Source organism: Nyctereutes procyonoides, unplaced genomic scaffold (assembly GCF_905146905.1).
Source record: "Nyctereutes procyonoides isolate TBG_1078 unplaced genomic scaffold, NYPRO_anot_genome, whole genome shotgun sequence".
NCBI classification, from domain to species: domain Eukaryota; kingdom Metazoa; phylum Chordata; class Mammalia; order Carnivora; family Canidae; genus Nyctereutes; species Nyctereutes procyonoides.
Genome location: NW_026575140.1, coordinates 87497096 through 87520604, shown reverse-complemented (window position 1 = coordinate 87520604; position 23509 = coordinate 87497096). Strand labels below are relative to the sequence as shown.

The 23509-nt window shown below is 50.0% G+C and overlaps 1 protein-coding gene across 1 annotated transcript in view; it reads left to right on the top strand.

Annotated features, from left to right (window-relative positions):
* The first annotated feature begins 20458 nt into the window (after window positions 1–20458).
* OPCML (opioid binding protein/cell adhesion molecule like) overlaps window positions 20459–23509 on the top strand; it is a 494531-nt gene continuing 491480 nt past the window's right edge. The window contains exon 1 of the mRNA XM_055306154.1: window positions 20459–20625. Within this exon, the coding sequence (XP_055162129.1) occupies window positions 20459–20625 (167 nt within the window). The remainder of the gene's footprint in view (window positions 20626–23509) is intronic.

Here is a 23509-nt window from a genome sequence, read left to right as displayed (position 1 = left end):
GAGGGCCTCTCCAGGAGGCCACGACTGAGCGCAGGCGGTTTTCTGCTGCGGAGGAGCAGTGGAAGAGATCCCTGAAAGGGTTGATGATACTCCCCACAGCAGAGCAACCTACCAAATAAACCTTCCTTTAATGGTGGGTCCACACGGCACTTTTCTCCAACCTTCAGAGCTCACCCTTGTGCCGCTCAGATCCATTTCCTCAGATGTGATGAGGGAGCAGGATCTCCAGGGTTCCATCGGACTTTCTTCCTGAAGGAAACTTAGAAGATCAATGTTAATGAGATGAACGTCCCCACGCACATCTCCAGCTGGTCTTGAGGTCACCACTCATACTCGTCTCTTGTTCCTCCACTCTTCATCCTAGATAGTCTCACTGTCACTCTTCAGCTAGTGCCTCTGCTGCCTCTCCAGGGCTCGCCTGGCCGTGTGACCCAGACACTCAGCATTCTGAGCTTTCTTGGCCCAAGGCTACTCCACTTATCCATTTGTTATCACACCTGGGCAAGGGGGTGCCAAGAGGTAACCAAGTGAATCACCTGGGTTCCACATGCATTTCTTCCTTCCCCACTGCGTCCCAGCATGACTATCAGGTGAGATGGCGAAGCTGAGCTGCCCTCGGGGGGACTGTGGGGTCAACGTCTCCTTGTAAGAAGGCAGCCCCCTGATGTTCTCCAACTCGTTCTTCCTAGTTTCCTTCCCCCTCTCTCTCAGCCCATCTGGAACCTTGACTTATTTATTGTTTCATCTTTTTTGTAATGCCTTTGCTGCTGGTTCCTTCTTCGTCATCTACAAACACAATCAAATTCCAAGACAATTAAAAGCCCAGCACACAGCAGGACGGCGATAACCAACTTCTCCCGGTGCTCCCTCACCTTCTCGTTCCTTGTCTGTTACTGTCTTTATTATAAACCTTTTGAAAGTAGAGTCTATATGTTCTTCTATACTCTGTCTACCCTCAGCTTTTTTTTTTTTTTTTGACCCATATGAATCTGGTCTCCTCAGCACTGTTACCTCCTCCTTCCAAGGTCAGAAATCTGGCCTGCTGATTGCCGACGATAGAGGCTAATGCGTGTCCTTTACCCTGGAGTCCACATCACAGGACAGAACTGCCCGTGCATTTTTGCCTTTTTCTTCCTTCTAGTTTCTCTGATGCTCCCTTAGTTTTTAGGCTCAACTTCTGCAGCTATGTTCTCTGTCTCCCTCATAGGTTCATTTTCTTGACCTCTCTTCACGGATGCCGCTGTTCTTCCAGGTTCTGTTTCTGCCTTCTGTGTCCCTGCATTTACTAGCCAACTGTGTCATTCATTAACAGCTAGTTGTATTCCTGGATCTCCCCAGACCACCTCTTCATCATCTTCACTTCACTCCTGTTGAAGACAGTTCCATTCCACATGCCATGGACAATCGACTAAACTCTTTCAATCATCTCACACCGTTAGGACACCTACACTCTTGTTTGACAGCGGCATCGTTAGTCTTAAATATTGAAAGACTGGGTGGTCTCACTGACTTCTCTCTTTTTCTCACCCTTGTTGACTATACGTTGATTTGTCTTGGAAACTTGTCTCTGGACTCAAGCCTTTCCACCAATTCCCACAGTTTTTGACCAGGGCCCATCGTATATTGACTGAGTTTATGTGGTTGGAGCCGATTGGGCTTCAGTCAGGCCTGCTCGGCCTTCAGCAATGGGTTTGGGACTCATTTTCTTCAGGCAGAGCTCAGGGTCAGCTCAGGGTTTGTGCTTGGTCTGGCAAAGGTTTGTTTTTGTTTTGTTTTGTTTGCTTTTCTCTTCATGAGGAAGGTGAGCAGAACTTCAAGATCCTACATTTCTACCAAGGGAAGGAAGGAGGGTTGAGACAAACTGAAAAGCTGTCAGCTAAGGGAGATGAATTTTGGGTAGGGTATGCACTCTGGGAAATGAATGTTTCAGAGATGACAATTGTTTTTCCTTTGAGCACATGGAGTTAAAGAGTACTGGCAGTGGGAGAATGGGGTAGGCACATGTGACATCTGTAACCCAAACTGAGGACCTAATATGGCCAAATCATTCATTTTCATCATATATATGTATAATTTCATCTAATATATACATGAACTATATATATATATATATATATATATATACCATAAATGAAAATGATTATATATATATAAAGTATTATGCTTCTTTGGACAAAAGATTTTGGTCAAGGGTTTAAATATTGTTCTTAGTATCACAATATAATAATAACAGTTAAAAAAATAAAAATCTCAGCCATGATTAAATTAATAGTGCATAGTAAAGATATAAAACCCATGCATATGAAATGATTTCAGGACATTTATGAGTATCTACAAACTAATCCGGTGCAGTGAGAGCAGAGGGCCGCTGTAGCATGCAGGTGTAAGAGGAGGGATTCCCAGGATGACGACTCCGTCTTCTGTCGGGAAAGCCTGGGGATCATGTGGTTCCCTCCTCACAGACCTCACCTCTGTACTCTGCTATCTCTGGCCGATTGTACTTAAGGTCAATCAACTGTCAAATATACATAGAACTCTCTGCTAGGTAGGGTCCATGGCTGTCCCAGCCTTGAGACTGAACGTCTACCAGGAGCAGGGAGGCGGGGGCTGTCCTGGGCACCAAGACATCGTATTTCATTGAATGCTCACTGCAACCCTCTGAGGGTGACAGGCTTGGAGGGAACTGATAATGATCTCAATGGTGATAAAGCTGGGTCCCAACTTGATGGGTTCTCAATGGTCCCAAGCTGGGTTCTCTGAGATGGTGTTTAGTCCACAGAGTGTTTATTAAGAAATTCCCAGTTTTGGTGGGTGGGGCGGGAATAGGATGAGCAGAGGTTGTGTGACACAGTCCAATCCTATCTGGGTGGTCTCTTGTTGGGTGGAAATAACCAGACCTTTATTCTCTCTCTTTTTAACAGATTTTATTTATTTATTCATGAGAGACACAGAGAGAGAGGCAGAGACACAGGCAGAGGGAGAAGCAGGCTCCCTACAGGGAGCCCAGTGTGGGACTCGATCCTAGGACCCCAGGATCATGACTTGAGCCGAAGGTAGATGCTCAACCGCTAAGCCACCCAGGGGGTCCCCAGGCCTTTATTCTGTCCATCGATCAGTCATTGGAGCGGGGCCACTGGAAAGGGCATACACTTGGGGAAGGATTTCCTTGCAGAAAAGGAAATCCCCGAAGTCTGTCTTCTGATAGCACTACCAATAGCTGGGCCGGTAAGTGTTTCCTTGAAGAACTGACAAGCTTGCCTCGATGTCCACCACAGTTTAGGAATTAAAATGTACTAAATGCTTAAGAAAGCTTAATCAATTTAATCCTAATAGCAACCCAGTAAGGTAGGAGTATTACTCCCTCCCCCCTTTTTTTTTTCAAGTGAGGAAAATAAGACTTAGGAGGGTAAGCAAATTGGCCTGGGTTGCACAGCTGAGAAGTGATAGCGTCCAGATTTGAATTCTGGTGATCTAAGATTATTTTCTGGCAGTGAATCACTCATGCCATGAGAGCTACAGAAAAGTAAAGGGAACCATTAATATCCTGAAGGAAAAAAAAAACTCTAAGAAGACAGATAAGAATAACATCCTTGATAAGCAAGAGTGCAAAATATGGCATGTTGCAATATAGAGAGCAGGGATTAGAAGTCAAATGACTTGAGTTCGAGTCCATCATCTTCTGGCTGTGTGGCCTTGAGCAAGTCACACACACTCACCGAGCCTCATCTGTCTCATTGTCAAAATAGGCTTCCCTGGACTTCGAAAAGGGTCATAGCATCTGCACGGCAGGTAGTGATGTCCCACAACAGGACGTGTTGAAGTGTGCCTTCCACACTACAGTCTGGAGGCACTCAGAGGAGCTCAGTGAGGACGGGAGGACCATGGATGAAGGGGCGTTGGGCTGGGCTTTGAGAGCAGTGCTGGGGAAGGAAGAAGGAGAAAGAGAAACAGGAGGGACTGGTGAGAAATTTCAGAGGTTGAGAAAAAACAATGACCTTGTTGACAAAGCTCATTCCATGTGCTGCCTCATGAAGTCACCTCATGGCCAGTGGGATAGGTGCTCCCATCCTCCATTTTCAGATAAGAAGACCAGGGCTTGAGAGCTTATGAGATACGCCCTCCATTGGTGGTAGAAGCAGGATCTGAACCCAGATCTGGAGGGTTCCAAAGTTGCTGCCCTTCCCCTACTGTCCTGCTAACATGTGGTCCACCTCTGTCCACAGCATGTCTGTTAGGAAAAGCAGCGCTGCTGGGGAGACAGTGAGTGCAGTCCCCAGCTGGTGAGTCTCTCTTCTCAAGTAGCATTTCCATGCGTGTTTGGATTCGGCACTGTCCCGACAGGGTCTCTGCAGAAGGAAGCCTTTCCTTTTCTCCGTGTATCCTTCTTCCTAGTTTCATCTGCTGTCTGCTTCCCCACCCTGGACCGTACCTTTCCTCTCATAGCGATGTGCACGTCTCGCCCTCTGGGGTCAGCACAGACTGGTTTATCTGCCAGCCTTTGGAGGCCTCCGTCCCGCACACGACGGCTGCTTGCAGAGGGGGCACAGGCTTGATGCTGTGAGGTACATTCACTGAGCTGAACCCACATCCAACACACAAAAAACTCAACTCAAGGGACACCTGGGTGGCTTAGTGGTTGAGCGTCTGCCTTCAGCCCAGGGCTTGGTCCTGGGGTCCTGGGATCGAGTCCCACACCGGGCTCCCCTTGGGGATCCCGCTTCTCCCTCTGCCTGTGTCTCTGCTCTGTCTCTGTGTCTCTCGTGAATAAATAAATAACATCTAAATCAAACAAACAGACCTCAACTCAATTCCAAGTATGTAAAGCCAGAGGCAGGGGGTCACGGGATGGGGTGGCATCCAGACAGCAGGTGGCCTTGAAATCTCTAGGCTCTAACTCTAACACGTAGGTAGGACGGAGACAATGTTCAAATATAAAATAGTACGAATAATGATGAAACTACAACAACCACCATGCAACCAATAATCATAATAATATTGTAACGATGATAGGAAGAACTGATAATTACTGACAACCCAGACCTTGGCATCCTTGACGCTTCGCTTTTCCCTTCTGCTAGGTCAGAATAGTAGAACAAATGGAGATAGGAAGAACATTCTGTCAATACTGAGACCACGTGTGGTCCGGTGATCCCTGTGTCCGTGGGAATGCCCAGATGAAACCTGGTGACCAGTGGCCGGGTATCACACACGGGAGCTTATAGCGTTAACTTCGGGGTAGCAAAGATGATGCCTAAGGCCCCTCCGTAATCCAAAATTCTATGATACGGTGATTTCCTAAGTATCGATTTCCCAACCTGAAGCTGCCCTGTCTTGCCTTTGAGGACCTAAGTGTGGGGTGGACAATGTCATGCCAATTCCTGTGTCTTGAGGCCCAGGGGCAGCGTCAAGTGTCGGGGTTGTAGGGCCGCATGTATGGGTCCCCAGAAGCTCTGCCAAGCAATGTGGTTGTTGTAACAGATAAAACAGTCTCTGTGTGAACTTCTCATCCACCCGGGGAAGGCGTCCTGGAGGACAGATGATGCTCTTGAGGTTGAAGGTGCTGAAGCAAAAACCTAAATGGGTGGAGAGCTCCTGTTTTAAAGTATACATGGTACAAAACAAGGCAAAGATCGAAAAATCGAACACGAGTAAGTGGCTCCGTGTGAACAGATCCAAGGGATCTTCCCCCAGTCTTTGTCAGGGCCTCCTCGCCTGGAAGGTGGGCTGTCTTTGACGTTGGAACGGTACAATAGTGTTTTTTTTTTTAAGATTTTATTTATTTATTCATGAGAGACACAGAGAGAGAGAGAGGCAGAAACACAGGCAGAGGGAGAAGCAGGCTCCATGCAGGGAGCCCGACGTGGGACTCGATCCCAGGTCTCCAGGATCACGCCCTGGACTGAAGACAGCACTAAACTGCTGAGCCACCCAGGCTGCCCTACAATAGTGGTTTTAAAGATGGATTTGCACACGGAAGGAGCATCTCTAAAGACATAAATGACCGCATCCCGAATTTGGGGCCCCCTCTATGATACATGTAGGAATCATAGCCGGGGGTTACCGTTGGACCACAGTTTTCCATGTTTTCACGTTATGGTCTAGACTTCAAATCTTCTCCTCAAGCCCTGAGTGGAAATCACTGATTAGGCAAACTGCTGATGTACGAGCAAAATTAGCCTGTTTACCACGTGGGAGCCTGCTAATTGCAAAGACACGTGAGTTCCCAGGCACACTGTCCTTTGTGAGATGCTGTCTTTGCCATGACAAGGGAGCGTGTGCAGGCCGGAAGAGCCCAGGCTGGACTGGGTACGATAATTGGACTGGTTTCTGTGCTTTGCTTTCCTCCCGTGCAGTTTCCTTCTTGGGATGATTCATCAAGAGGCCTCCTTGGCCCTCTACTATGCTGTGCTGTAGGCATCCCGTTGAAAGCCAACGCCACTATGAAAATGGGTCTCCCGTGGAAAAATGTCACACTTACTTGCTTAGCAAACCTTTACTGAGCACCCACTTTTTGTGAAGCATTTGGCTTGGTGCTGAGCATAGGGACAGGTGTGATTCTCAGTAACCTAGCAAAGACAGTGTCCTGTACTCAACTGGGTAAATACAGTATAAGGTATAGTGAAGATGGGTAAAATTCTGAGGAGGCAGGGGTCACTCATGTTTAGGGAAGTGGGAAAGTGCCCAGGCAAGATAACATTGGAGCTGAGTCTTTTTTTTTTCTTTTAAGATTTTATTTATTTACTTGAGAGAGACAGGGAGAGAAAACAAGGCAGGGGCAGGGGATGAAGCAGACTCCCAGTCGAGCAGGGATCCCAATGCAGGTCTTGATCTCAGGACCCCAGGATCACACTCTGAGCCAAAGGCAGACGCTCAACCACTGAGCCACCCAGGGGCCCCTGGAACTGAGTTTTAAAGATGAGTTTTGGAATTTGATCCGCAGAGGAGGGCATTTCGGTTAGGGGAGGCATCATGCGCTAACGTAGAGAGAGAGATGCAAATGCAAACATTACTCTGGAAGGGCTGTGGTCCAACGATGGTCACGTATCTGTAGGCTGAATGCTTCAAAGGGACACTGTGTTGTGTGATAGTTAATAATTTTATATGTCATCTTGGTAAGACCACGCTACCCTGATAGTCAAACATTATTCTAGAAAAAAGCCAACTCCCTTGAGAAACAGGGAATTCCACAAGGAGACAGCCTTCTGATTTGAGCTGTAGCATTAACTCTTCCCGGGTCTCAAGCCTGCTGGCCTACCCTACACATTTGACTCTTCCCTGGGTCCCAAGCCTCCTGGCCTACCCTCCATCTGAAAGGGGGTTTGCAAATGATCTGGTTCAATGGTTTATTTTACAGTCGCAGAAACCACAGTCAGGAGAGCCGAACTGACTTCTCCGAAGTGTGACGGCGGGCGGGCGGGCGGTCGGCTCAGCCCCTGCACACCTGCTCTCTCAGTGTATTTGCATCTACCCTTCTTTGGCCATATTCATGCAATGGGTGGAGCCACTTACATCTCATGCGAGGGGGCTTTGCCCTGGCTTTCATCCCCTTGCCAAGTCTACAGAGAGCATTGTCTTAGCTCTTCCACCATAAACCCATCCGTCCCTTCACCGGTCACTCAGTCTCTTTATCAAAAACGTATATAGAAACTACCCTGCCCGGCGCTCTATACACTATTTGTTCATTTCTTATGCTCTTTAGAACTTCCCATTTTGTTGTGTCGCTTATCCTTAAAATGCATTTATTCAGAATGAGTGAGAGAAGATGTGAAAACCCGAATCTCTGCTTCAGTGTCTCAACATGCCGAGCAGCTCCGGTATTTCAGAGCTGAAAGGACACTGGGATACAGTTCTGCGTGCTGCTTACGTGTTTCCTAGCTTCTACGTTTCTATTTTTAGGTCCCCTGCCCAGCGCCATTAGTCTGCGTTAATTAAGATGAGAGTGAGGAGGATTCACTTCTGACGAGGCCTTGCCCCACCTGTAGGGGACAGTCGCCTTCGCCGTGTTCTGGGCTCTGGGAGCTCAGCTGCGCACTGTTGCTGTCACCCCTGGGCCCCCAACCTCGCTCCCACCCAGCCTGGCCACGCGGTAGGCCTGGTCTCTGTCCTCTGTGGACCTGCAGTGACACGGGCTGGCCACACAGGTGATGCTGTCAGAGCCAAAGAGCGCATCGGGGGCTGTCGGGGAACCAGGCACGGAGGGAAGCTTACTCAGTGCGAGAAGGGGGCAGCAGAGTATCTTGGCAGAGAGAGAAAAGTGTTGGGATCAATTCCTAAGCGTGTTGGATGGAAATGAGCAGATGAAGATTTGCAAGGGAGCAGAGACAGAGGAAGAGAGAAGGGAAGAGAGACAGATGGCGAGGGGGGAGATGGGGGAAATGGAGCAGAAGACCCAGCTTTATTCACCGGCTTGCTGTCCCCACAGCTGAGGCCATGCGCCGGTCCCTGCCTTCCGTCTTGGGTTCCTCCCTCAGCCTCCTTCTGCCCCCCTTAGCCTCTGCCAGCCTCCACCACAGCCCCTGCTCCCGGCCTCTCTCCAGCCTCCCACATCCACCACACTTATGCTTTTTGCACGTGCAGTTTTCCCGGGTTCCTGGAAAGGGGGCTCTGGCGAGGCTGAGAGCACTGGCCTCCAGCTCAGGCCTGCTCCTCCAGAGCAGCTTTCCTGCCGGCAGGTGCGGGCTGGAGGCCGTGAGGCGCCATTCATCTTATAAGGCGGGAGGCTGTGTACATTTAGTGCATATCACCATCACCATCACTATCACCAACACCATCACCATCAACAACACCATCACCAACACCGTCACCAACACCATCACCGCCACCAACACCATCACTGCCACCAACACCATCACCATCACCAACACCGTCACCAACACCGTCACCATCACCAACACTGTCACCAACACCATCACCGCCACCAACACCATCACCATCACCACTACTCACTACTATTACCATTGATAGCAGCAGGAGCGCTAGCTTCTAAATCCTCTCCCTGACAGTTTATACCTAGAAGTCCAGTCTTTCTCAGACAAGTCGTGAGGTCCACGCAGTGTATTTAAGCTGTTTTAGAGCCCAAACGGACACGTTTCCCTATTTCTGCTCCTTAATTGATGGTTGGACTTTTGCCACCTGCCGGTAAGTCTGTTGGATGGTGTTCTGTCCTGGAGCACAATGCCGGCAGCCACCCAATTTCAGTTTGAAGGGACAAAGAGATCACTGGGTGCAGGATGGAATGGGGCTGGGTTCATTCCTGCCCTTGCACCCCCAGAGTCGGCCTTGAAGTATCTACTCCAAACTTCCCCTCTGCCTCCTCACATTCACCATAGGGCTTCGCAATCTGTCCAGCAGGTAGTCCCAGTGTATGCAGACTCTGAGTTTTCCCCGAAGTTCACCCGGGTACACTGAGGCCGCACGCACACGTATGTCCCTCACAGAGTTATTTTCACCTCACTCTGCTCCATTTTCTTCCTTTTTCTCTGTGGCTTCTGGGTCCTCGTTTGAGTACCACCCTGCTTTAGGGTCTCCTCCCCTCCCGAAAGGGAACAACAAATTGCTTGCTTGCTTGCTTTCTATCTTTATTTATTTATCATTTATTTCTCTTTCTCTCTCTCTTTCTTTCTATTTCCCTCCTTCCCTCCTCCCTCTTTCTTTCTTTCTTTCTTTCTTTCTTTCTTTCTTTCTTTCTTTCTTTCTTCTTTCTTTCTTTCTTTCTTTCTTTTTCTTTCTTTTCCAGATCTCAGGCTTTGTGACACCAAATCCATGCAGCAACATGACCTGGAGCTAGAGCAGCTGGGAGGCAATGAGATTTGGGAATTACAGTCTGAGAAAAATTTTAGCGCCAAGTGAAGAGGTGGGTGGGGGAGCATTCCTGGTGATGTAAGGGAGCTGTTTGGAGACCAATCCCAGATCTCATGCAGTTGTGGTGGCGAGGATGCTTATAGACCAGCAGAATTTTAGACAGGGTCCAGGCCAATGCAACTCAGACTCTTTTGGCCAAAACCCACAATAAAAATATATTGTAAAATATCACCGCACAAGTGCCCCCACGAGAGCCCGAGAACTCGAACAAATAAATGATAAAGTCTGAACTCGGTGATGTCATAATACTTTATGAGAGGCTTACTCTTTATGCCAAGTGACCATATATCACAATGATTATGTAAATCACAAGATATGCTTCTGATTAATATGGTTATGTTTTATTAATTAGGATATTAATATCTGAAGCCCATCCACATAGCTTGTTATCCATGTGGTACAGCCACCATTTCCCTCCCATGAAGAGCTTTTTACAATATAAATAATAGTGTGGTGCAGCCTCAGTAGTTTTTGAGCACAAGGCATATAATTCTAATTCTTTTTCTTTACCTCAAGCTATATAGCTACCAATAAAGTCATATCCAAAATCTAAACAAGTACAAATATATTTAATTATGTAATATTTAGTATGTGATTCTTGGGTAGCTATAATATCTGTGAGACTGCAGGCTAAGAGTTGGAGATACGTGACTACTTTTTATTATTTATTGAATAAGTATTTACTGAAAACCTGCTCTCTCCCAGGAACCGGTATGGGCACTAGTGATAGAGCAGGGAACCATGAGGGGGCCTGGTAAAGACTCTACTTTGAATTTCTAGAAATGACTAGGAATAATCTTTCTTCACTATGCATCGATTTCTTAACCTAATAATAATACCTTCCTGATAGAGGTGTTAAAATAATTATATTAAATTGTGAGGCGTGTACTCTGGTGATGGACACACAGCAGGATGATGATGATGATGATGATGATGATGATGATGATGATGAAGGCCACTGTTTATTTTTATTTTTATTATTTTTTTCACTGTTCATTTTTAAGTGGCTGGTTGATCCGACCCTGAGTGGGTCCATAGATGGAACTTCTAACCTGAAACAATTCACCCTAACACATCTATTAATCATGAGCCACGTACAAAGTGTTGTGATGAGCATAGGCCTCTGGCAGCTCTGGGGAACTGAGTATTGAGACGCCACATATTCGTATTCCAGTCTCTCATGCTGAAGCGAAATAAAACGAAACACAACACTAGCTTCCCCCAGACCCACATCTCTGCCCAGTTAGAGCCACCCTTTCTCTTTTCTCGTTTGCTTGCAGGTGGGCATGAGAGCCTGGCCACATCTGCTTTCTCCACTCCTTGTATTCCTCCGTCCTACCCGAGCTCAGCACCCAACTGCCAAGGCCCCGGTGGGGAACTGTTTCCACGGCATCCCACCATCTTTCACGGTGCAGGACCAAGAGCCTGACTGGTCCTTCAGCAACCTGAAGTCTCTAGTATTTGTCACTGTAAACTATTCCTTTCTTACCGATCAGCCTCCTCCTTGATTTCTATGATGCTATTGAGGCCTGATTTCCCTTCTATTTTTCTAGTTACTTGGCAGATGCCTTCATGGGTCCTTCCACTCATCCCTTAAATGTTTGTGTTGCCCAGAATCCACACTAATGCTTTATTCCTTCTCACTCAACTACTCTTGTTGACAGACCTCATTAGTACCCAAGGCTTCAGCTCCCACTTTTACAGAGATGATTCCAAAATCTATAACTGTAAACATTGTCTCTTTCTGAGGCTCCAAACCTAAATATCCCAATGCCAACATAAATTTTTACTTGGATGTTTCACCAGTACTTTCCATTCTGCATTTACATTGATCACACTCCCCCCAGTATCAACTCTTCTTGCTGTTTCTCTGATTGGTAATATTATCTGCTCAGCTGCCGACATCAGAAACCAAGTGGAAGCCTAAACCCTAAAACTTGAGATTTTAGGACTGAATTTAGGACTCATGTCGTTCCCAACACCCCAAATCTAGATTGTCCAACTCTGAGACAGTGAGACATCCTTGCATATTGTATTTTAAGTCTTATATTGTATACTACAATATCTGATATTTGCCTTACTAGACTATAAACTACCCAAGGGTAGGTAGTATTTGTGGTTTGTATCCCCAGGCCCAGCAAAGTGCCTAGATGTTCTGCTGATACTGGTCAGAGGATGCCCCAAACCACAGCACAATAATGAGTGATTGAATGAACTTGTCCACAAAATGAGCAATATGTAATAAATTGGCCAATGAGACAAGATTGTGAGTAACCAGGGTGTAATGCAAAGCATAAGTTCTAGTTCCTCTGTAAGACCAACAGATCAAATTCGTTTTGATAGGAAGAGAATGGAGCCCAGGTGAAGTAGCATCCTGCTTACTGAGCATTCTACGTGCCAAGCCCTCCCCTGGGTATTTCACATAAAACTTGTTCAGTTCTTCAAAAATAGAAAATAGCATTAATGTTACTCACCTAACCATTGAGGAAACTTGGCCTCGGAGAAGTCTGGCCCGTTGCTCAAGGTCCCAAGCTCCTGGGTGGTGGATCTGGATTTAGAGCCAGGCAGACTGACCCCTGACAGGCATTGTCTTCTTCACACCTCGGTTCCATTCTGAGTGGAATGATCCATTTTCCACCTATCGCAGCGGAGGCAAGAGTGAGACCAGGGTGGAGTAAGACCATCATAACTCCTCCTGAGCATTTAAAAAACATGTTTTATGGCTTGTAGTTCTCAATATAATGCTTTTTGTTATTTGGTTTCTAGAACTATATGAGGTGTGACTATTAAGTAATGAGGCTGATTTTATTGTATGTCTTGTGGAAATTGGTCCCTTCACAGGAGTCTCCATCCTTTCTAGAAGGAGGTAGTTTAATGTGTTTCATGCCCTACCATGTCCCGCCCTTGACTAGAATAGTTTGGGGACCAGGGAAGAATTGAGTGTGGGGTAAAGAGAGTCCCTTGAGGTGACGGGGTTGGAGCCTCTGATGTCTGCCTCCCTGACTTTCTACAAACTATGGATAGTGGACGCAGTTCTCTTATGAGAAGACATTTGCTGGTATTTACTCTGTGCCAAGGTCTAGTCCATAGTAGAGGAATCTGGGATGAGCAAGACAAACATCCTGCTCTTGGGGACTTTGCAAATCTTTTTTTTTTAAGATTTTATTTATTTATTCATGAGAGACACAGAGAGAGGCAGGGACACAGGCAAAGGGAGAAGCAGGCTCCACGCAGGGAGCCTGGTGGGGGACTGGATCCCTGGACCTTGGGGTCATGCCCTGAACCAAAGGCAGATGCTCAGCCCCTGAACTACCCAGGCGTCCCGGGATCTTGCGACTCTAATGGGAGAAAGGTAGTTATACGTGTGTGCACATGCCTGCACACACACACACACACACACACACACACATTTTAAAAAGACAGTAAAAGAAGGCAGATGATACATTAATTGGCTTTATAGATATCAACAAATCACTCCCTAAGTCCTGGGGAACACCTCACCTATGTTTTTATAATGCAAATCTTGTATGCCTTATGGCTTCCTGTTGGCTTTGCTTATTTTAGCTTTTATTATTTTTGTGCATTCCTTGGGCGGTTTTTGTTGTCTTATTTGTTTCGGTCAGTTTCAGTCATGTTGGCCGAGAAAAGAGAAGAGGGCTTGAGCACTCGCTGTCACTAACGGCTGCCACTGTGCCAGGCACTGTGACAGGCGCTTCCACGTGTGTCATCTGTCTTAATTCTCGCAGCAGGCCTTCGAAGACACTCTTATTAACCCTGTTTACAGATGCGGAGATACGAACTCAGGGATGATAAGTCATGTGCCCAAGGTCACGGAGCTCAGAAGTGGCCGAGCAGGGCTATGGAGCATGCATCTTAACTCATGCCCGCTGTCGGTTCCTCTCACTAGCTCACGCAGAGGGGGCCATGTGGGAAAGGGTGCGAAGTGCTCTATGATGAGAGGAGACCAGAGTAGGATTCAAGGGACCAGCATCCTGGCCTCAGCTTAGCGGCCCTACGAATAAAACCATCTGACATAATGTGCCTCATTTGCAAGAGTGCAAAGGGACGAGGGGCAGCAAAGGCCCTGGCACTGATCGCACAGGCAGCGCTCACGGGAGAAGGGCCCTAGGTTTTACCGAAGGCGCCACTGTGTCTCGTGCATATGACTGCATTCTGGCATCTGTTGCCATTCCTTGGAACTTCCTGAATTCTAGAAACTGATGGCCCCGTTTCTGGGACCTTCTAGGACCTCTCTCATCACCAGCAAACATCCCTAGCGTACTACACCGCTTGTCCGAGGGCCCCGAGCTACAAGGCCTCTTCAGTTGTTGCACCCCACTGGGTCCTTTCTGATGGAGGCAGGCTCTGTAATGTAAATCCGCATTGTGCACAGGCTTCTTACTTTATGTTTGTTCCTAGTGCACACACAGAGCAGCTGGGTACAATCTTTTCCCAGATAAACACAAGCTGTAAGTTTTCTTTATTTATGAATAACACACAGTTTGAAATTGCTTTTACAACTGGTTACAGATTTCATTAGGTAAATTCAGATATTTCTGTTGAATCCACAATTCCCCAATGGCCATCCTCACCTAGGTAAAACAGAACCTCATTAATAACCACTTTTGATCCCTTCTTAGGTGATCTTTAGGTGACTTCTAACTCTAAAATTGGCTCTTCTTTAAAATCAAAGAGATAACCCGTCCTGCTTCCCCATATTACACACGTACAAAACCTTCAGGCACCTTGGGAATTTGCCTGCCTGGTGCCATACAGCTTATCTGTCCAGAGCACCACTTCGGGGAAGAAACCTGTGGCACTGGGGGAATTAGGGACTTCCAATAGGTAATAGGAACTGACATTCCTTGAGTGCTTACTGAGTGCCAGGCAGGATGCCGACTGCTTTACATGCAGTATTTCATTTAACACTCACCCATACTGTGTGTACTCGTTACTGTCTGTGCCTCTGTTTACCGATGGGGGAACGGAGGATGAAAAAGTTAAGGAGATTGTGAAAAGTCACACAGAGGTATTGGGATGGGATTCCAGTGTCCCTGTCCTAGTGCCCCTACACCGTATAACAGGGGCTTTCACTTGACCTAGATCACAGCTGGTAAGTGATCTAGGTAGACCCATAACTTAAAAAAAAAAAAAAAACCTGGATCATTTCACTATTATTAAGGGTAAGTGAGCAGCAGTTTTTCCAAAATGTACTGATAACTTCATGGCCTCATTCTAAATCAATCCTACAATCTACTCTCAGAAGCTGAGATGGAGCTGAGCGGAGGAAATACACCCAGAGACAAATGGACATTGGTGGAGTCGCTGTAGGTTCCGAAGTCAAAGATAAGGGGAACTACTTTGACTGTACAAGGCAGAGGGGGCTAGATCGGGGATGAGGATCCCAGGGACAATGGGCCCCCCACCCCAAAAGTCTTTCACCATCTTTTTTTTTTCCTTAACAGTAAGCTTGGAAGCAGGTTTTCAATGAGATGCTAGTGTTGCCCTCAGCCCATACGGCAAGCCTCAGACTCCTTTCTCCCACTGCCACCCTAACATCTCCACCCGGCTAGCTGTCTCATGGAGCTTTTTCTTCACTCTTCCGACTTCTGCTTCTCAAAATCTAGTCCTCCTGGAGACATGACCATCACAGGTAATGGTACCACCCGGTTACCAGCCAAACTCAGGAGTCATCCTCAGCCCCTTTATCTTCCTCGATTCTAACACCCAAACTTCCAGAGAGTCCTAAACGCTGTACATCCAAGACACGCCCCTTACGTTTCTATTTTTCGCCATCATCATTGCTACCGTCACCAATTCTTTCCTGTTCCACTCTTGAAAATCTCCGTTTCCCGCCGTACCCTTGCAAACCACCCTTTACATGACGACCACATTTTATAAGTCTCAGTCAGTTCATGTCACCTCCCTGCTCTAAGTTTTCTGAAGTTATTACACTGCATTGAATCCACCTATGCCTTTTCTATTATAAATCACACCAAATATCAAGATGTCTGTAGATCTGAATCAAAGCTCGAGTTTGGACATGGGGCATTTACAGTCTTTCACTCATATCTTTTTACACGTCACAAGTTGTTATCACAGGGACTTCTGTTATATAATCATAATCTATGATTATGAAATGCTTCCAATGTGCAGAGTTCTTTGGCGATGTGTGTAACACATCGCCTCATTAATTGCCACCTTGTATTAATCATGTCTTAAAATTTTTCTGTATTTTATGATGTTTTGACATCTCAGAGGCTTCTAATTCTGGAGGGATTGCCCCCTCCCCCAAGGTAAGCTAATTCCTAGAGTTGGCAAGCAACTTGTCTTTAGCATGCGTTTCGCAGGCAAACCAATCAAGAGCTCACATCCCCCAACCGCCTCCTTTATCCAAGGGTCACACACAAGCTATTTCCTCTGCCCCAACTCACCCCAGGAGCACTAGAGACCACCACGCAGCCCAGGACCTGCCAAAATCACTCAAACAATCTGATCCTAAGCTTGCTCAAGTTTGCCTACCCAGCCTCACCTTGCTTGCTTCTTCTGCTTCTTGACCCCCTACCCCTGCCCCCGCTTCCCCCTGTGGCTCTGCAGGGCACTTCCTCTTGGGAGGAAGTAACCAACTCTTCTTTCACGGAAGCTGTCTCTGTGTCTGTCCACATATCAGACCTCAAAACAAAATCTTGGGGACATTTCAAGACACCCCCAAACCCCCCTGAGATAGGTATTGTTAGGTACCAGTCACCCAGCTGAAGGGTTGAAGAGTCAGGATCCGAAGAGACAATCCAACTTTGGAACCAATGTTCTTAGCTCTCTTACTTTGTCCTCAGATAATTTGTCTTTATATGTGTGGATATATGCCCCAAAGGGGTTAAACTGGGAGTCTCCCCATCATGGTTCTCAACCAAACATTCCTTAGAAAATCCCCAGTATAAACCATTTCAGTCCTGGCTCATTGTGAACCTCGCCCCCGGTTCTCTTTGCCATTCCAAACTGGTTTGGATTTCTAGTCTATAAATGGGATACTGGTCCCTAGCCTTACACATGAATGACGTCTCCCCCACAAAACCATAGGCTGGCAAAGATTAACGTAAAAGTTAGACTTCTGCAGCTATTTCTCTGACTTGCCAGTCCTTGAGTTCAGTCATTTAGTTGCTCACAAATATTGAACTAGGAAGCCAGCTTACTAGAAGAAAATACACACAATAGGCTCTGTTTTCTGGACTCCAGATACTTATACCTGAGGGGCATCAGCCCCCCCCCCCCAAAATAGATACTTATCCCTTCCTCAAAAGAAAGATTTATTACTTATTATCTAGAATATATAATGTGTTGCTTCAACCCACCTCTGCTACTCTTATTTTCTTGTCCCTTCTGTTCTTCTCCCAGTTGGACTTCTACCCCAGTAACTTTTCCCATTTCAAGCAATCCTTTATAGACTGAGTTAGCACTTTGCAGCTGCTCCATGTGCATCTCCTGAGGTGCACGAGGTGCACGAGGAGGAGGGAATGTCATCTGAGCCCATGGCAACCAAGGGACGGGGGCTATGTAACTCATGGGGCAGGCTGACCCAACCCCATGCCACCATCGCCCAGGGCTCAAGACACAAACCCCTGTAACTGAAGGAAATCACCAGCACAGCCTCACATTCTCAGCTTCACTCAGGTTAAAACACTGGAAAAAAAAAAAAAAAGCCTTTCCAGGCTGGTGATGATGGATAAAAGCATCTCAGAGTTTAGAGGATCAGGCACAACGTGTATACAGAAAACCCAGGTCCACTCACATCTTAAGGAAAGATGTGTGTCATTAAAACTGGCAGGTGGTTCCAAAATAAGTAGTTGGGCTGCTCTCTGAGGCCTGAGCCTCTCTTCCAGGCATTTCTCTCCTCCCGTCCTCGTAGCCCATGAGCTCAGGATGCGCGTGCTGCCCAGGGCCTGTCTTTGTTAATCTCTCTCTTCTGGAAAGGGGCGATGCATGTTTTTTCCTATATTAAAAGAGATAAAGCACACATGGCATGACTAGTGACAAATATTCTTTCTTCCTGAGGTGTGATGCTCTCATTAAAAACTTTAGACCTAACCACACACGTGGACTCCCCATTTTATGGGAGAAGACGGGGCCGTGTGTACGAGCGCTCAGTCTCCCATGAGGGAGAGCGGGGAGGGTGCCTTTGTAGCCTTAAAGCGACTGAAGTAATGAATAAGAAGTTAAAGCTTATTTTTGAATTAAATTTCATTGTTCAGAGCCCAGCCTAATTTAACAAGAGGAACTGAGAAAGAATACAGTGAAGGAAATTGCAGAGTGACCATTAAATCATGATGTAGGGGGATAAGCCGTGCTTTGGCCAGGTGTGGGGTGGCTTGTGGCAGAAGGGACAGGAGAGAAGCCACAGGAAGGGCCCAAGGAGAGGCGGGGCTCCGTGCTGAGAACCGGGAGAACCCGATGGGCCGGCCTTGGGGGGACCCCCGGGGCCCAGGCCCCCTCCCCGCGCCCTGTGGTGCCCCTTCGTGGTGCTCTGGGCATGAAGCCATGGGTGGAGTCTGGGCAAATCAACCCTAACATTTTTTAGGTTCTCCAAGTGTTTTGTTTGTCCAACCTCTTGCTTTTTTTTTTTTTTTTTTTTTTAATAAAAAGGATACTCAGGACTCGCACGGAGTCGGTTGGGGACTATTCTGTATGTGGTGCGGTAGGAGGAAACCCAGATTTGCCAGTGTTGGGGGGAGACACAAAGTGTCCACCGCCCAGCAGCTCCAAGGTGGGGCACCCGGGGCAGAGAGCGCCCTGCTTCTTTCCTCCAGAGCCCTGGGGGGAGCCTGGCCATGGGGCCGTCGCTGGGCAGGTGCCAAAGGGACGCGCGTGTGCGCGGCTCAGGTGCCTGGGGGGGGGGGGAAGTTCAGCTTTACAGGCGGGGCCTGGCGACCTGCGAGGGACACCGGGAGGACAGGTGCAGAGGACTGGTGTGGAGGTCAGGTACAGGAGAACAGATGTGGAGGGCAGGTGCGGAGGTCAGGTGCAGGAGGACAGGTGCAGGAGGTCCGGTGCGGGGGACAGGTGCGGAGGACAGTTGCGGGAGGACAGGTGCGGAAGTGAGGTGCAGGAGGACGGGTGCAGGAGGACAGGTGCGGAGGACAGGTGCGGAACTCAGGTGCGGAGGTGAGGTGCGGAGGTGAGGTGCAGGGGGACAGGTTCAGGAGGACGGGCGCAGGAGGACGAGTGCAGGAGGTCAGGTGCGGAGGTCAGGTGCGGAGGACAGGTGCGGAAGTGAGGTGCAGGAGGACGGGTGCAGGAGGACAGGTGCGGAACTCAGGTGCGGAGGTGAGGTGCAGGGGGACAGGTTCAGGAGGACGGGCGCAGGAGGAGGAGTGCAGGAGGTCAGGTGCGGAGGTCAGGTGCGGGGGGACAAGTGCTAGAAGTGAGGTGCAGGAGGACAGGTGCAGAGGTGAGGTGCAGGAGGACAGATGCGGGAGGACAGGTGCGGGAGGACGTGTGCGGGAGGACAGGAGGACAGGTGCGGGCGCCCCTTTGCCATCTGCGCCCCCCCCACCCGGAGGGGCGGGGCATCCTCCCGGCTGCCGGGGTGGGGGTGGGGGTGGGGGTGGGGGTGGCGCGGGCTCCCCCCCACCTCGGCGGAGCAGCCCGGTGGCCGCGGCGCCGCAGGGGTTAAGGCGCGCCCCGCGCCCCAGGAGCGCCCCGGGAGCCCCGCCCGCCGCGGCCCGGGGAGAGGGGAGAGCGGCGCTGACCGCCCCGCCGCTGCCATGACAACCCGGGGCCGGGCCCGCGCGTCGGGGCGGCTCCGGGAGGGGGAGCGCAGCCCGGGGGCGGCCGCCGAGCCATCCGCGCGTCCCCGCGTCCCGCCCGCGTCCCCGGAGGCGGGGGGGGGCGCGCTCCGCTCCCCGTGCGGCCGCAGCCTGGGCCGGGCGGCGCTGGGCGGGCTGGCGCGGGGCGGGGAGGCCGGCAGTGGCCGCCCGCGCTGCGGTGAGGACGCAGGGCGCCGGCGGGCGCCGGAACTTCGGGCGCCTCGGGGCGGCGGGTTCGAGCCCCGGGCCGGCCCCGACCCGTCCGTGCGCGCGCGGGCTCCGGAACGCCCCCTCCCGTCGGCGGAGCGGCAGCCGGCGGGCACCTCTGCCGCCCAGACACCTGCCTCGCGCCTCCCTCCGGGCTGCAAACTTTTGGTGCCGAGACCTCCGCAGGACGCGCCCCGCCGCGTCTCCCAGCCGCGCCTCGGAGGCAGAGGCAGAGGCGGAGGCAGAGGCAGAGGCAGAGGCAGAGGAGGGGCGGCGGCCGCTGACCCCCCTCCCCGCGCCCCCGCGCCCGCCCCCGCCCGCGCCCCAGGGGAGCGCCGGGAAACCTCCTTTCGGAGGCAGGAGGGGCACCTGGCTCCGCCGGGCTGCAGAGCTGGGGCAGGATCTCGGGAGGACCCGGAGGCTGCGCACAGCCCGGACTCGCCTCCGCGCCGCCCGGGTCGGCCTGGGGCTCCCCCCGCGCCCCGCGCGCCCCCCGCGCCCCGCGCCTCCCGCCGCGCGCCCGCCCGGGTGGGGGGCGAGGACCGCGCCGCCGCCGCCGCCGGAGCCCCGGGAAGCCGCGGCCGTCGAGGATGGGGGTCTGTGGGCACCTGCTCCTGCCCTGGAAGTGCCTCGTGGTCGTGTCTCTCAGGCTGCTGTTCCTTGTGCCCACAGGAGTGCCCGTGCGCAGCGGAGATGCCACCTTCCCCAAAGCCATGGACAACGTGACGGTCCGGCAGGGGGAGAGCGCCACCCTCAGGTAGGGAGCTGCACTTCGGGGGGGTGACCTGGGGGTGACCTGGGGCCGCACAGCTGCCCCCTCCAGGGCTCGTCCCTGGCTGTGGCCAGGGAGGCCCGGGCTCCGATGCGGGACACCCAGGCCCATGCTTGGGGCTCGCGCATCCCCCGGGCGGGGTGGGGGGGCGGTGATGACACGGCGAGATTCACTCTTGCCCTGGCTCCCAGGTGACAGCTCCAGTGCCCTGTGATTGCAGCCTGGGCTCGCTCACCTGCCTCCACGGGGCGCTCCGGGAGGGGCCCCCCCTGCAGGCCCGAAGGTCCAGAGGAGGCCAGGTCGTCCGTCTTCCCCGTGGGGGTGGCTTTTGCTCCAGCCAGGGAGGCCCTGCAAGTGCCGGGTCCCCCCCTTGTGAGTCTGCTCAAGACCCAGCCGGCCCTGTCCGGCGCCCGGTGCTCCTGGGACCCCTCTTTCGAATGATGAGGGCAGTTTCGTCTTTGCAGGCGCGGGCCAAGCTTTTGCCACCAGGACATCACTCCTGTGTGGAAAAAGGCACAAGAGAAAGCGTTTTGTTTTACCTTAATGAGTTACAGAGAATCACTTACAGGCTCCAGGAAGAGGGGTGGAGATTCTTGGAATATGAACCTTTGGGGACTGGGCCCGCTGCAGCAGAGACTTTAATAAGAATGCAGCCACCACTTTCCACCAGCTCAGCAGATATCATCTTTTATCCCTTTAATGAGGCAGTTCTGGTCCTAGGAGACAGATTCAGGGACGTCCCAGCTTAACTCTGGCTCGCAGTGTACACAGGCTGAATGCGTTTGCCCTGTCTATGACTTTGATGGTTATGGGGAAAATAAAACATGCTGTCCCAGATTCTGCAGCCAAGAAGCCCGGCTTCTCCGAGGAACGGCTGGGGATGGGGCTTCCTTCCTGTTCTTTCGGCTCCTCTGGTTGGACTCTCTGTTATCTGGACGAGCCACGTCCTGGGGAAGGAAAGAAGGGCCTTTTGGGACACACTGGCTGTTCTTTCCCAAGCTAAGGTGGGATTCTGGGCACTTTGGGAGATTCTTGGCTGCTGCTGCTTTTGAGAAAGAGGACAGGTTTCAACAGATGTGTCTGCTGGTGCTCAGGGGCCCGGGAAGGAGAGGGTACAAGGAGCGCTAGGGACGGCGGGAGGGGAGACCCTCTCTCCCGGTCCTATGGGCACTCCTCAGCCTGTCCCAGACTCGGGTGCCATACGTCTAACTCGCTGCCTCAGGAAGTTTCTGGAGCCCACTCCCCGAGGTCCGACTTACGGGATGCACATCAGCAGCAGACCCGTGGGCTCCAAGTTAGATGCGGTCCCGGGCTGCGGCGCAGGTTCACCAAGGAAATGCTGGTGAACGCTGGCAGGTGTGAGAGGCTGCACACACCTGTCTTTATCTCCTAACCTCGTCCTGGGGGCAGAGAGGCCCAGCACCAGATAAGGCCTCCTTGCCTAACCTTCCAAACCTTCTGTCCCATGCCCGACCCCGAAAGTTAAAGCAGAAACTTAAAAAACTCCAGCTTTCTGCTTTCTGCTTTCTGCAGTGGGACAATGCCACCAGCAGAGGGCCAGCTCTGCTCTACCTTTTTTTTTTTTTTTTTTTTATTAGCTGCTGGCCTGGTTTCATGATCTTCAATTCAAATGTTCAGCAGCTGGGCTTGGTAATGGGAATGGGAATAAAAACGGGAAAAGCTGAATAGTTGCTTTTTGTGCTTTGTGGGGGAAAAAAATCCTTACATGTGCGAGGATAACTGTTATCTGTTACCTGATTGCACGCTTTTATTTTTAAAAAAGTAAACACGGTCTGTGCTGGTTTTGCCTCTGCTCCTTTGTAGAATTTGCTCTGAAATAGAGGGATTCAGCACATTGTCCACATTTTAATCTCTTTATATTCCTCCCCTCCTTTTTTTTTAACCTCTTGTGTTCTTCTCTCTTACTAGTTGAGTCTTTGTTTTTATCAGGTGATTCCATTGTAGGTGCTTTTGCCTGTAATTTGTTCTCCCTTTTTTTTGCCTTTATCATGGAATTCCTGGTAATTTCTGGTTTTCTTAAGGTTTAGCTTTCACTCCTGTCACAGGGTTTCCTAGAACAGCATACGAATGTCCCGCAGCTTTCTGGGGGTTCCAGTCTCTCTAGTTTTGTGTGCATCTCTGGTTTGTTGACTGACAGCTGTGTGCCTCTGACAATGAAAAACTTATTTGTCAGGACTCAGAGGGAGAGTCTTGGCTTCTCGGGAAATCCTTAGCCTTAACCCCCAGATAAATATATCATGTTTTATTCTGCGTTGTATTTTTCTTTTTTTTTTCAAAGACTGTGATTCTTAAGGATGGTCACACTTCAGTCTCCTTAAAGATATTCCCCTGGGAATCCAGTGTTTGGAAATTTAGTGTTCTAAATGCATCAAGTGTGCAGGGTGTGCCAAAAAAATTGAATGCTTCCCAGGCCCACCAGCCGCAGAAAGTCTTTTCGAATGTGTGGCTGCCTCGGATCAAAATCTCTCAAGTCTGTCTCTAAATCCTGAATGAAGTCACACAGGAGGCCCGAGACCTCGTAGAAAAAGCAAAGGAGTGGAGGAAGCCGGGTCCTGGTTTGAGTTTTCCAGTGAGAAATTGCAGGGCTTAGAGAAGGATGGTGTCCTTCCTTGGAGATATCAGTTTTGTTTTGATAGGTCTTTGATTGCATTGAGGGACGTTAGGAAGTGATGTGCCGGAGATGACACTGAAGTCTCGAACGTGGATAAAACTCATTTTATATAAGTGAGGCAATATTATCTTCCTCATAACTACTTCACAGGGCTACTTGAAAAGTAAAAATAATTATCTGAATATTGAGTAATTTTGCCTTCTTGGAAGAGAGATGATATGGGAAATGAAGGTGGTG